This window comes from Cololabis saira, chromosome 19, assembly GCF_033807715.1.
Source record: "Cololabis saira isolate AMF1-May2022 chromosome 19, fColSai1.1, whole genome shotgun sequence".
NCBI lineage: Eukaryota > Metazoa > Chordata > Actinopteri > Beloniformes > Belonidae > Cololabis > Cololabis saira.
This window is the reverse complement of record NC_084605.1, coordinates 37,106,694-37,121,812: the sequence shown is the minus strand read 5'-3', so window position 1 is coordinate 37,121,812 and position 15,119 is coordinate 37,106,694. Positions and strand designations below refer to the sequence as shown.

Below are 15,119 nucleotides of genomic sequence, written 5' to 3'. Positions count from 1 at the left end.
TGCAGGACAAAATTAAATGTCTTTTGAAGTAATGGGATTAATTCTGTCCTTAGGTTACGATACCAATGAGAATTGTACCCATCTGGCCCGACTGCTTTTCCTGATTTTAGCCTGTTGATGGCTGTATTAATTTCCTCTGCTGAGATTGGTTTTATTAAATCCTCATTTTGGGGGTCCAGGAGTGAGGGTAGATCTAAAGAGTTAAGAAAAACATTGATGGTGTTCTCCTCAGACACGTTAGGTTGTGAGTATAAATCCCTGTAAAAAACCTCAAAACATTCCTGAATCTTCTCAATTTTTGTTTCCAACATCATAGTTTTAGGGTTCTTAATCTTATATATTGCGCTTTCCTCCTGTTGTTTGCGCAATTTATAGGCCAGGTATTTCGCCGATTTTCCTCCTATCTCATAATATCTCTGTCTTAAAAAGATTAAATTCTTTTGGGCCTCTTGCGTGTAAATGTCGTCGATTTCACCCTGTAATTTCCTAATTTCCTGTTTTATAGTGGGGTTCGGATTGTTGATATCTTCCCGCTGTTTCAGCTTCAGATTTACCTGTAGGTCTTTTAGTTTTTGTCCTTTAATTCTCTTCAGGTAAGAGGAAATAGAGATCAGTCTACCTCTCATTACCGCTTTGAGCGTATCCCATAGGATGGCTGGTGACACGTCCCCTGTGTCGTTAATTTCTAGAAATTCTTTAATGTTTTCCTTAATTTTGGATACTATGGTCGGGTCATTAAGTATGTGCGAATTAAGTTTCCACAATGTGTTGCGTGATTTCCTAGCCACATGTATTGATATAGAGACGGGACTGTGATCAGATAAATCCCTCGTTAGTACCTCACATCCTTTTATCTTAAATCTGTCCACATTAAACATAAAAAAATAGTCCAGCCTTGCATAGACTTTTAGTGTCCCATTTTTAAGGACACAGCAGCTTAGATCAAGCTAATCTTCAGCTCAGGTTGAAGCACAGGTGCAAACGACTGTCCAATAGCGTTTAGAGGCTCCTATGTCTGTTTTAGGTAACTCAGGAGTCTAAACCTCAGATAGTGTCACCGTTGTCCACGGTGTTGTGCTTTCTACTTGTGTAATGTTGCTGGGCTGTTGCACATCAGGCTCACATCAGGAGTGCACCGGCTCTCTGACCGTATGCATGTGACCTGAAATGCTTAAGTAAGTTACGTTACTACGGAAACCAGAGGCGGCAGAGAACAGATACCTGAGAATAAATCAATAATGTAAGAGATGAAGGTTGATTTTTATAAACCATAAACCCTGAATAACCGTTGCAAGTGAATATTTGTTTGAAGCGTAGAGCTGGAGGGGAGTGGGTGAGGGGGGGTTGTGTGGGGGCAGCAGGGGAAACTTGTAAAATGCATTGCATCCTGCAGGTCATGCCAAAGGAGGACTTTTTTTTTCTCATCACATGGTTTATTTATGTAATATCATCAGATTTCAGCAAATACGACAAAAATACAACTACCGACTGCAACTTAAATTTTGTTTTTGTCTTGTTTTTTAAAAAAAAACAACTATAATGTCTCACATACCTGAAAGGAAAACTTGAGGAAATAATGTAAATGATCAGAACATGTTTCATCAGTGTTGTTAGGAATATTCACGTTTAAAGTGTTGAATTATGGGGGAACACCTACAGAAGCAACCTACAGACAATATACAACATGCAAAAGAGAGCAATAAGAATAGTAAATAATGTAGGATATCATGAACACACAAATCCTCTGTTTTTAAAATCACAGACACTGAAGTTTTGGGATTTGGTTGAGTACAAAACCACTCAAATTTTGTAGAAAAGCACGAAATAATTTACTTCCTGGTAATATACAAAAATGTTTAGTGATAGAGAAGGAGGATATGAGCTAAGAGGGAGATGGAATTTCAAACAACCGATTGTACATACTACTCTGAAAAGCATGTGTGTATCTGTCCATGGGGTGAAGTGTGGAATAAGTTACCTGACAACAAACACAAAGTAAGTAAGAAAGTACAAATATTGCGCAATTCAAAAAAGAATTTAAAAACAATACTCTGGATATGTATAGACATGATGGTATATAATCACGATTTAGGGGGAAATTGAACTGAATCTCTGGTATTACTGTATGTTTGGTATTAGCTGTGTATGTGTATTTATATGTATAGGTGGTAGGTATGTGTGTACGTATGAAAATCGATGTGTATATGAGTATGTGCGCTGTATATGGGTGTAGATGCATGAATGTATCAATGTGTATGTGTGTGTACTGTATATACGTATGCTATGATTTGATGGTATAAAGGTTAAGGCATCTATAAGCTCGTTAGCTTCAGCCCAAACCCTTTCGCTCAGACTTATGTACCTTTTCTTGTTTTGTTGGAAGGACTTTTTTTTTTTTTGGATTGCTGATCGAAATAAACTCAAACTCAAACTCAAAGTTAATGAGTACTTCATCTCTTTGACAGGCTCATTCAGTACGGGGAGGATAATCGCATGACCGTACAGAACGTGGCTATTGTGTTCGGCCCGACGCTCCTTCGTCCGGAGATGGAGTCATCAAACATCACCATGAACATGGTCTTTCAGAACCAGATAGTGGAGTTCATCCTGAACGAATACGGGCGGCTCTTCCACTCCAGCTAAAGCCGTCACAAAAGCCTCCAGCGAGAACCTGGACAGACATGAATGTGCTTGAGTTATTCACAGTGCTAGGTTTATCTTTGCATGCACATCAGCAGCTTCTGTGCACCATATGAAATTAAACTTTTCTTGTAAAAGTAAGTTCAAGGGACCTTCTGAAGATAAGTCATCTTCCACGTTATCTTTGCTGAAAACATTTGAAGCATTTTAAACTGCTGTTTTGTCTGGATTTTCTCCACTGGAGGCCTACGCGATTAAAACTATCTTTGGCAGTATTGTAGGAGTGGACGCTGAAACACACAGGCGTTGGCAGGTGTGGTTCGGTTTCTTCTGTAAAAACAAAAAAACCTGCGGAGCTAGTCCTGTTTCTTCGGTAAAGGAAGAACTGTATCAAAAACTGCTCTTATTCCTTGAGATTCAAGATGTTAAAATCTCATGAGCCACTTTCTGGAATTTAGTTTTTTTTTCTCTCTGTTTTGTATCTTTGTTTTAGTTTTTCTAAATCGCAGTGTAAATAACCTATAAGCTTATAAGCTATAAAGCTGTACGAATGCATTAATGCTGTCTTAAGGACATGGTCAATGACTACTTCTGTCTTTATTTTAGAATGTTTTAAAACTTTTCAACATTTTTGTTCTGATGTTACTGTACATCACTTATTGCAATAACTGAAGCTGTTTTCTAAGATTGTTTTTTCTTTACAGCCCTTCTCTTACCCATAAATTGTATTGTAATATAGAAATGTATAAAATATCACTATTAATACAAGTGCATTGCTGTAATAAAGTGGACAGTGATGTAGAATACTTGTGCAGCCTGTAGATTATGTTTCACTGAATTGTAAAAACGCGGTTTATTCTGTTATTCTGTACTTGAAGAAAATCGTATAACCTCGCAATAGGATTATAAACTAGCAAATCAGTTTCTAACAGTTTGAAATAATATCAGACAATGAACCAGAAAGGTGGATGATAGTAAAAATATATGTCCTGTAAATATTAATAAATGGGCGATTTATGCTGAAAGTTGGTGAAAATGCACAAGTTCTTCTAAAATAAAATAACTTTGTTTAAAAAAATGTATTATTCATTCTTTCCAATAGGACATTGTGTAAAATCCATCAATTGTACATGTAAGAGTGCAGACAAGACAGATACTCAGACAAGTCATCCTTTACAAGAAGGTACAATTTTACAGTATCATAAAAAGTAAAGCAAAGAAGCAAACGCTCTACCAAGAAGATTTTTTTTCTAACAAACTCATACAAATGTACATACACTATTAAAACACTAGTAGTTTAGATACATTAGCCACTTCCTGGATGCTATTTTTGCTCATTTTATATTACTGTTAAACTATTAATTATACTGATACTGTTAGAAGTCTATTTGGTTATATTCTTATTGATATGAATTACAATTATTGGAATAGCATATTCACCAAACTGTATCACATTTAAGATTTACTTGATTACATGTGCTGTTTTAGAAAAGATGAACATATTACCTACTCTATTAGAGATTCTTTTTTGATTAGATATTTTTGTAATTATTAACCTTTATTAAACCGGAGGAAGAAACTCTTGAGATTTATAATATCTCTTTCAAGACTCCTTGAATATTCATTCATTAAACGATTGTATTTAATTACTGAATATACAGTTGTGTGAAAAGGTGTTTGCCCCTTCCCTTCCTGATTTCTTATTTTTTTGCATGCAATTGTCATACTTAAATGTTTCAGATCATCAAACAAATGTAAATATTAGACAAAGATAACACAAGTAAACACAAAATGCAGTTTTTAAATGAAGGTTTTTATTATTAAGGGGAAAAAAAATTCAAACCTACATGGCCCTGTGTGAGAAAGTGATTGCCCCGCCCCCTGTTAAAATGTAAATTATCTGTGGTTTATCACATCTTTGGAAAGCTGAGTTCAATTTCTCCAGCCACACCCAGGCCTGATTACTGACACAGCTGTTCTCAATCAAGAAATCACTTACTGTAAATAGGACCTGCCTGACAAAGTGAAGCAGACCAAAAGATCCTCAACAGCTAGACATCATGCTGCGATCGAAATACATTCAGGAACAAATGAGAAGCAAAGTCATTGAGATCTATCAGTCTGGAAAAGGTTCCAAAGCCATTTCTAAAGCTTTGGGACTCCAGCGAACCACAGTGAGAGCCGTTATCCACAAATGGAGAAAACATGGAAGAGTGGTGAACCTTCCCAGGAGGAACCGACCAAAATGACCCCAAGAGCAGCGACGGCTCATCCAAGAGTCACAAAAGACCCCAGAACATCCAGAGACCTGCAGACCTCACCTGCCTCAGTTAAGGTCAGTGTTCATGACTCCACCATAAGAAAGAGACGGGGCAGAAATGTCTGCATGGCAGAGTTCCAAGACCTAAACCACTGCTGAGTAAAAAGAACATAAAGGCTTGTCTCAGTTTAGCCAGAAAACATCTTGATGATCCCCAAGACTTTTGGGGAAATACTCTGTGGACTGACAAGACAAAAGTTGAACTTTTTGGAAGTTGTATGTCCCATTACATCTGGTGTAAAAGTAACAGGGCATTTCAGACATCAACATCCTAGCAACAGTAAAACATGGTGGTGGTGGTGGTGTGATGGTCTGGGCTGTTCTGCTGCTTCAGGACCTGGAAGACTTGCTGTGGTAAATGGAACCATGAATTCTGCTGTCTACCAAAACATCCTGAAGGAGAATGTCCGGCCATCTGTTCGTGCCCTCAAACTGAAGACACTCGGGTTCTGCAGCAGGACAATGATCCAAAACACACCAGCAAGTACAACCTCTGAATGGTTTAAGAAAACTAAATGAAGACTTTGGAGTGGCCTAGTCAAAGTCCCGACCTGAATCCCATTGAGATGCATGACCTTAAAAATGAGGTTCATCCTCAAAAACCCTCCAATGTGGCTGAATTACAGCAATTCTGCAAAGATGAGTGGACCAGAATTCGTCCACAGCTGTAAAAGACAGTTATTAGGTTTAGGTGGCAATCACTTTTTCACAAAGGGCCATGTAGGTTTGGATTTTTCTTTCCCTGTAATAATAAAAACCTTCATTTAAAAACTGCATTTTGTGTTATCTTTGTCTAGTATTTAAATTTGTTTGATCTGAAACATTTAAGTATGACAAACATGCAAAAAAAAAAAAAAGAAATCAGGAAGGGGTTAAACACTTTTTCACACCTGTACAGGACTGTCTCAGAAAATTAGAATATTGTGATAAAGTTCTTTATTTTCTGTAATGCAATTTAAAAAAAAAAAAAAAAAAAAAAAAAAAAAAAACAACAAATGTCATACATTCTGGATTCATTACAAATCAACTGAAATATTGCAAGCCTTTTATTATTTTAATATTGCTGATTATGGTTTACAGTTTAAGATTAAGATTCCCAGAATATTTTAATTTTTTGAGATGGGATATTTGAGTTTTCTTAAGCTGTAAGCCATGATCATCAATATTAAAATAATAAAAGGCTTGCAATATTTCAGTTGTGTAATGAATCCAGAATGTATGACGTTTTTGTAATTGCATTACAGAAAATCACAATATTCTAATTTTCTGAGACAGTCCTGTATTTCTGTTAATTCATCCCTTCATTCGTTCCTCCTCGGACTCTGCTGCTCGTCGGAACTATTTGAGCGGCGGACGCGCTTCCGGAGCTGTCACCTGTGTTGTCTCCACATCAGCTGCGATGCCGTTTGAGTTTCCCTGGCAGTACAGTTTCCCCCCGTTTTTCACGTGAGTCCCTTCGTATGAAAGACATTTCAGCAAGAGCGTTAATCCGTGCTCCTTTAACCTCCACGCGTTTCCGTAAATCAACTGCTTTGCGCTGATTTTCCGGTTAGTTCACGTTAGCAGACTAACCGGCTAAATGATGCTAAGGAAGTGGATCAATCTCAGCTTTTATCAAAGTGTTCAAACGGATCATTAAGACTCTTATTCTGCAATAAAGACATGGAAATAATGCACTGGCTGGTTTGATAGGGCGTGTTTTCAGCTCGTATTCACTGGTTTAGGCTCGTAGCTCCTTATAAACACTGTCATCAGTAAATATTATGTTCCTGCTTTATTAAATGTTCTGGACAATAACAAGAAATATTCAGGGCTGAAAGCTTTGAGGCAAAGTTGAAACAGCAAGTAAATACAATGAGCATCACAAGCACAGTTTTTGCTGTGTAATTTGTATTTTATCGAGATTAAGATGGTAAATGTAGTATAAGTAGGTGAGAAATTCAATTTATGAAAAAAATTTTTTAAATGTGGTCAATCAGTTAGAGATTTAGAATAATTCAAGATAATGTATATTTTATTCGGCAGAAATCTTGAATCTCTAAGCATTCCCAAAATATCAATCATCATGTTAAATACATTAACACTACGACGGAGTATTAGGGCCAAACTAAGACAAAGAAAAATAGGAAATTACGAGAATAAAGTCGTAATAGAATAAAGTCATAATATTTTGAGAATAAAGTAGTAACATTACGAGAATAAAATAGTAACATTACGAGAACAAAGTCGTAACATTATGAGAATAAAGTCGTAATATTATGAGAATATAATTTATGAGAACTCTAACAGGAAGAGCATCTTCTCCTTGTGTTAAAATGAGGAATATTGAGCATCTTGTGAAGTTATATTTATATTTTTATAATATATTTAATATTACGACTTTATTCTCAAAATATTACGACTTTATTCTCAAAATATTACGACTTTATTCTCGTAATATGACTTTATTCTCGTAATTTAAGGACTTTATTCTCACATTATTATGACTTTATTCTCATAATTTCCATTTTTTTTGTCTTAGTTTGGCCCTAATACTCTGTCGTATTAACACTGCTTGTGAGTAATATATATTTTAAAGTCCTGCATTAACTCATCTTTTCACCAGACTTTAGCTTCAGTAGTTTCACAATTTCCTCCTGGGGATTATTAAATTGATAAAAAGTCTTATTGAATAGTGAACACATGACATTTTTCGAAAATGATAAACATTAACCTCATACTTAACATTCAGGTTTACATTTTTTGGGCACTGAAATAAATATTGAGTCTTAATGAGAAAATGTAAGATGACACAAGTAATTAGGAATATCATATTCAATGAGTTAACCTCTTTATATTTGGGTTTTTCTGTACACCGATTTACAAGGTTGTTACAAGTTAGGATAATGCAGGGATTTTTTTCTCTTTTCCTTTCAGCTTTTCCCTTTAGGGGTCACCTCAGCTTATCATTCGTTTCCATCTTACTCCTCGTCTTCTGAATTGTCCTCTGTGATCTCAAACAAGTGCTTATCCTCTCTCACCATATTACAAAGTCTTCTCTTTGGTGTTCCACTTTTTCTCCTGCCCGACGGCTCCATCTGCTGCATCCTACCCCTGTACACCAACCCTCCTCTTATATGTCCAGTCTCATACATGCAGTTCCACTGATCTTATCCATCTTATCACTTCCGAAGACACTCTCAACTCTGCTACCTCCAGCTCTGCTTCTGGACTCTTGGTCTGTACTACTGTCTCCAAGCCACGGAGAAGTGCAGCCTTTTCATTCTTTTTTTCTCAAACATATTTTTATTGATTTTTTTCCCCCACAATAGCAGATGCACATACAGAGACATGGCAGAAGTGTGAAATGCTCAGGCATCCAAGCCCCCATTCTAGCCCTCCCCCCCCCCCACATATCCCAACAAGCCAGTTTACACATCAAAGATAAATACTTTATAACAGTAGTCAGTACATCATTCCTGGAGCAGTAAAAAAACAGTAGCTGGAAGTCAGGTTTCAGTTCCAGGAGCGTAACGAAGTGAGCAGTAGAAAATACATATGAAGGAAAGGAAACCTATCTCTGAATATATTTAAAAAAGGAAATAATAATAATGATAATATTAAGGGGATTTAAGTAGGGATGGTGCTACTGATCTGAAAATTGTGTTCCAAAAAAGGCCCCCACACCCTATGAATTTTTCTTTAAAGTTATGGATGGAATAGTATATTTTTTCCAGATTTAAGCAGGACATAATATCCATCACCCACTGAGCGTGGGTGGGCGGAGCAGCATCCTCCACCTCAACAGAATTGCCCGTCTGGCAAGCTTTTCATTCTTTTAAACCATATCCTTTTACTCTCTGGCATGGATAAATTCAAATACTCTTCTTCACCCACCTCACCCTGCCGGCCTCTCCTTCACCTCTTATCTACACTCCCCACTGCAGAGATGTTTAGTATAAATGTTATGTTAGTTATGCAACCATTTTAGATGACATTTGAGTAACTAGTAGCTTTCACTGTCTTTTTCAAAAACCAGCACGCCAGTTTTTTTTATAAGAGATAGATAGATAGGTACTTTATTAATCCCAGAGGGAAATTCAGTTGTTCAGCTGCTCGCTGCCACATAACACAGTCACAGCTAAAAGTGAGAGAGTGCAGTGAGATGAAATACAATAAAAACTAAAATACTATCTCCCTGTTGAGGAATGTGTGGGTACGGTGCAGGAGGTCCAGCACGGCGTGACATCCTCTACTCCCACATTCCTCTGGTAGCCAAACTGAAGGGCTCCTGCTGCACATGAAGTGTTATGATGTGCAGAAGCAGCCGCTCCAGAGTCTTGGTCAGATGGGAGGTGAGGACCGCAGGTCTGAAGTCCTTCAGGTCACCGGGTCGTCCCGTCTTTGATATGGGGATGATACAGGATGTGCTCTGGAGGGCTGGGAGCTGGTTGGAGATGTGATGCTGCTGCAGGGGCTCAGACAACTCTGCAGCCCCGGCCTTCAGCAGCCTGGCTGGGTCGGCTGCCTTACTCTGCAAACAGTCTAAAAACTATAAAAGGCTATTAAAAGTATAGTTTTAATTATGTATAATAACAAAATTAAATTCTCACACTACAGGACTGTCTCAGAAAATTAGAATATTGTGACAAAGTTCTTTATTTTCTGTAATGCAATTTAAAAAAAAAAAAATAAAAAAAATTAAAAAAAAATTCAATTACAATCAACTGAAATATTGCAAGCCTTTTATTATTTTAATATGGCTGATTATGGTTTATAGTTTAAGATTAAGATTCCCAGAATATTCAAATTTTTTTAGATAGGATATTTGAGTTTTCTTAAGCTGTAAACCATGATCAGCAATATTAAAATAATAAAAGACTTGCAATATTTCAGTTGATTTGTAATGAATCCAGAATGTATGACATTTTTGTTTTTGTAATTGCATTACAGAAAATCACAATATTCTAATTTTCTGAGACAGTCCTGTATATACACACATTATTATTTCGATAATTGTTCCGAAATGTGCATTCCCCTGCATATGTTCTTTATGAAACTTACCACACTAGAAGTGCTTCAGTGTTTCTCCTTTTAAAATCCACATGCTTCAGAAACAGTTTGAGTAGTGTTGATACTACCGTGTACATACTTGACATTTCTGCTTATCTTCCTGTGGACAGGCTACAGCCCAATGCCGACACGAGACAGAAACAGCTGGCGGCCTGGTGTTCCCTGGCCCTGTCGTACTGCCGCCATCACAAGCTCTACACCCTGGATGTCATGGAGGCGCAGGAAAGCCCCGTGTTTAACAACAAGAAGATAGAACGTATCCTGAAAGTCCAAATGCTATACAGTCAAAGTCCAGAATCTTTATTTTATAAACCTTTAAAGAGCTTGATCCAGCATCTTTCTGAACTGTTGCTTGAAAAGTAAGTGTTTACTGTCTCTGGTGGCAGAATGGTTATATTTAGATCACTACTGAGCAGTTTATTGCCTCCTTCCTTTTATGGGATATATAATTCCACACACAGGATATTAATGTTGACACACATTACCGAGACTGTCTGTTTTACAGGCTTATTAGGACACTGCCACCTCTGTTGCTGCCCCTTATATCTCTGTGCTATCCTGCCTTGATTAAATTAATTCTGGTCATTTTGAGATTTCCCTCTGGACTGAAGCTTGGCATATAAAACATATATATCTAGTTTGCCCTTAATGGAATTACAGGAAAACTGTCAATGGAAGCGATTCAAATTGTGTTTGAGGAGCTGAGGAAAAAAGGTAAATCTTAGTCTGCCTATATTTTTCTTTTTAGATCAAAAATACTGATCTATGGTGTCAATGCCAACTTCAGCAGTAATAATATTGGCATTCTGTGATTTCAGGCAACCTCGAGTGGTTGGATAAAAATAAGTCTCGTTGTTTAGTCATGTGGAGACGACCAGAGGAATGGGCCAAGTTGATATACCAGTGGGTAAGTTATGAACGGTACCCTGTTGCTCATTTGTGGGGGCAGATGTGTTGTTTGAAGCACCAAGAGCTTAATATTACTTCTGTTGCATTTTAATATTATACTAATAACCAGTGGCGGCTTGTCAATAGGGGGCCCCATAGGGGGCGCTAGGGTGCCATCCCCATTTAAATTACAGGAAAAAATATAGACACAGTTCACATAAATTACGTAATAAAAAGTAATGATCACATCTGTGCACTCATAAAATGTGTCTGACTTAATTTTTCAAGCCATCCCATCCCATACTGGGTTTATTCAGTTGTTTTTTGTGCAGACTGAAATACATAGGTTTCAACGGCCAAATGAGTGTGTATTTTATGTTCTTAAACTTTTCTTCCATGTGACTTCATGCTGGTCTCTAATTGGTTACTCAAAGACTCTCCTCCGTGGCCAATCAGCGTGTTTTCTGTCATTCTTCATCCAATCTGATTGATTCATGAGCTGTCAATCAAAGTCACACCCCTCACAGTCACAGTGTAGACGCGCAACTGAATCTGTCACTCGCTACAAACGGAGTCACAACGACAAGACAGGAGACAACGGCAGCAGAAAAACTACATTCGGTTGTTTCATTACTAAATAATAATTTCACGAGGCGTTCGCCGGAGGAAAAGAAGCTGATTGAGGAGCTTGGACCAACCAGACCTAAAAATCCAGCAGCAGCAGCAGCAGCAAGTGACCCTGGACGGGGGGGGCATTGTTGTTGAACCCATTATTTAAGTGTCTGTGTCACTGCCAACTCAAAAACGGATGTAACACACGCCTGTCACTTGATTTGGAGTGGTCTAGTTCTGCATGTTTCTCATCCACACCTGCAGAGAAAGATAAGCAGGTCCAGATCGTAGCAGCCTCCTCCAGACTCCTCCTCTGCAGCTCCATCCAAGTTTAGTTGCCTGTGGGTAACACAAAGTTTTGACACCAATTTCAACATCATTTGAGGCTGAAATTGTAATAAAGATGGAGAGAGTGGATTAGATTCAATATAGTGTTAAAAACTGAAACGGACATGACGTATAACTCTGAGATCGAGGTTGAACCACTAACTACTGTAAAATGTAAACATATTCTCTCTGGAAGGAAGTGCTGAATCTCTGCTGCTGTCAAATGTAGTATGTTGCTCCGTGTGTTGCAAAAATAGAAAATAAGAAAATGTCATAAGCCCTTACTGGTTAAATAAATACTACATAAACTAAAGCCAGCAAAGTAAAGGGTGAATATTGTGGAGATCTACCTGCCTGCTGTGTGCTGTCCCTCATAGAGGCTTGTTCAGTGTGAAATTTGTCTTTGGACAATCAGTGACTCAGTAAAAAAGTCACAGTCTCTGTTCCCTACCTTATTGACATTAATGTGTTATTGTTAGGTAAGCCAGTAACATGAAAATATCCTTAATATGTTAAACTGTTGCCAAGAATATAAACTGTATTTATCCACTGATTTCCATCTTTTGGCACCTTGGGTCATAAAGATGAATATATAAACAGGCACTTCTTGAATCATTTTTATATAAAACCTAAGACTAATTTTATATGACTGACTGACTGCTGTTGTCTGATAACAAATGTGTGATTTTAAGTGAAATGAGGCCCATTTGGAGCATGACCAGTGACGTTAATAAGAGTTATAAGGGCTGTGGTTAGACGTCACAAATGTTATAAGTGTAAAGAGACAATATATACACCTTTGATGATGAATGTAGCTTTTGACGTTGTTCTTTGTGACATCTGAATAACCCCTACAGCAAAACTACCAAGCTGTGTTCTCAGCTCAGACCTCGGTGTGTTTTAAATGTTGGATGGTGTTAAAAAGGTGTGCTGGTGGTATATGAGGATAGTTTATACCTTAAAAGGTTTTATGAAAAACCTCAGAAATCATACATTTTTACAAGCTTAAATCTCCTAAAATCCTTTTTTTTTTTTGGTTGACATTTATGTCATATTTCGTGTTTGTTTTTTTTTTATAGAAAATTCTCACATTGCTGTAATGATGTTTTCATTCCATTTAATGAAATTTGTCTTTAACTCCTTAAAACCTGAGGTATCATATTTGAAGCCTCTGAACCATCCCTGTAATTAAAACAATGAAAAATGTTGTTTTGTAATGATAAAAAAAAAAAATAAAATGACCCCATTTATTCATAGATGTAAAAAAAATATCATAATTAGAAAAATACTAAAACATTTTTTGTTTTTTTTCGATATGTGAATAACACTTCAAATGAAAGAAATATGTTTTTCTAATGCATTGTTTCATAAGTCAAGTATTTAAACTCTTGTCTTTCACCCTCCAGAATTAATAACAACAATAATAAATTGGTGAACAGGCTGTTTGTCAGAAAAAACAAACTGCATTTCAGTTGTGTATCTAGTAAAGGCTCTTTCATTCTTCTCTCTTATATTATAGGTTTCCAAAAATGGCATGGTCAACTCTGTGTTTACACTTTATGAGCTGTCCAACGGTGATGACACGGAGGGCGAAGGTACGAGGTCTTTTATTGCTTTTTAACATCATTCTTTTGTTTTGTTGTCCCAGTGGAGTCAACGCTGCTAATATGAAGAGCAGGAAAAAGTTGGAGAAAAATGTCCATCATCATGATAGTTAGATCATAATGTGATGCAGCATGTCTTGATGTTTGCTGCAGACCTTTTATGTGGTTTAATCAGGTTTTGTCCGTCCCATTATTTAAATTAACTGCATTCCTGGACCAGTCCTTTATGTTTTTTTTTATAAGATCGTTTTTGTTTACTTCGCTTGTGAGTGTTCATGCTGTTTTTTGGTCAACTGTGTCTAAATGAGATGTGCTCATTTTTTACGTGTCCTGTAATTCCTGTAATTCTCCCACTAGGGGAGTTTTTACCTGCCGTTGTTTGTTATGTTTATGTAATAATTGCTCAGGGTTCATGTTCTGGTCTCTGGAAAGCGCCTAGAGACAACTTCTGTTGTAATAGACGCTATATAAATAAAATTGAATTAATTGAGTATGTATTTGTTTGTGCAGAGTTTCATGGACTAGAAGAGTGGATGCTGCTGCGCTCGTTGCAGGCTTTACAAACAGAGGGAAGAGCAGAAGTCATCTCCATGGATGATGGAAAAGGTGTCAAATTCTTCTGACGTGCTGCTGGAATCACACACATACTATCTCGGAGTCCTCGTATCGTACCTTACAGGCAAATTTTAAGATTCAACCGTTTAAGGCGCCTCAATGCCCAGTGGACGCTGGTTCTGTAAATGTTGTTGCTGCCTTCTGGTTCAAAGCCTCCTCTCTCTGCAAAAGAACCATTATCCTATGTGAGTGTTTGTGGGAAAATACACCTGAGGTGACGCTGTGAAAAGAGCTGTCACAGGCCACGTTTGTTGCTATTAAAACATGCAATGAGTCTTATCAGGGGACTAAATCCTGTCGTGTCTGAGTACTTTAGGGGAGCGTTTCCCCACCAGTCTTAACTTAACGCTTTCATTTCCTTCATTAACGACCTAACTGTGTATAATTAGCTCCGCACCTTGGCTTGGCTGCTGCTCTACTGTTCAGCCAGACATACCCAAAGAAATCCCAGAACACAACACCAGGGGGACTTTTTATTTTCCGAAGAAATGCTTCCAGAAGAGGAACTCCACAGAGACTTGAAGCCATTTCTGGCTCCTCTCAGCCGAGTTTAACAACACACTGGACTACATGTACAGATTGCTGTCATCCTGTTGTTGAGCTGTAGCTACTGTGACTCTCCTGTTATTATTCTCTCTGTCTATATTCAGCCTCTTTTTTTTCATATCCTCTTGGAAAATAAACAAGACATTTGATAAATCTGTCTCTTTTTCTTTTTCTTTTTTTAAATATATAGTCCTGAAATGTGTTTGATCTTAGATGCTCTGAGAAAAGTCTGAATGCCAGTGGCAACAACACAGCAGTGTGCAGACGTGCAGAGCTCAGTCCTGGTGATGGAGCCGGCATGATCTTTCTGTCTGCACTTGTGCCAAATGAAAGCAAACTGGATGCATCATGTGCCCCGCGGGGATGAAACAGCTCGGGGGGATTGAGTTGTTTGCTGATAAAAAGCGTGTATGTGCTGCTGGGACAGGTGGAGCCCAGTGTGGCCCTGCAAGCGGTGTCTCGTTTCAAAAGAAGCTGCATGCTGCCCGGTGCGTGGATCTCCCCCTGCAGGGTGA

The 15,119-nt window shown here is 37.7% G+C and overlaps 2 protein-coding genes across 2 annotated transcripts in view; both read left to right on the top strand.

Moving 5' to 3' along the window:
* Positions 1 to 3,769, top strand: part of arhgap27 (Rho GTPase activating protein 27) — a 43,072-nt gene extending 39,303 nt beyond the window's left edge. The window contains exon 18 of the mRNA XM_061709260.1: positions 2,466 to 3,769. Within this exon, the coding sequence (XP_061565244.1) occupies positions 2,466 to 2,643 (178 nt within the window). The 3' untranslated portion in view covers positions 2,644 to 3,769. The remainder of the gene's footprint in view (positions 1 to 2,465) is intronic.
* A 2,535-nt stretch (positions 3,770 to 6,304) lies between these two features.
* vps25 (vacuolar protein sorting 25 homolog) lies at positions 6,305 to 14,751 on the top strand. The gene is made up of 6 exons (XM_061707753.1): positions 6,305 to 6,406; positions 10,123 to 10,268; positions 10,673 to 10,726; positions 10,831 to 10,919; positions 13,359 to 13,434; positions 13,954 to 14,751. Exons 1-6 carry the CDS (start codon positions 6,360 to 6,362, stop codon positions 14,064 to 14,066), a joined length of 525 nt encoding a protein of 174 aa, XP_061563737.1. The 5' UTR covers positions 6,305 to 6,359; the 3' UTR covers positions 14,067 to 14,751.
* The last annotated feature ends 368 nt before the right edge of the window (positions 14,752 to 15,119 follow it).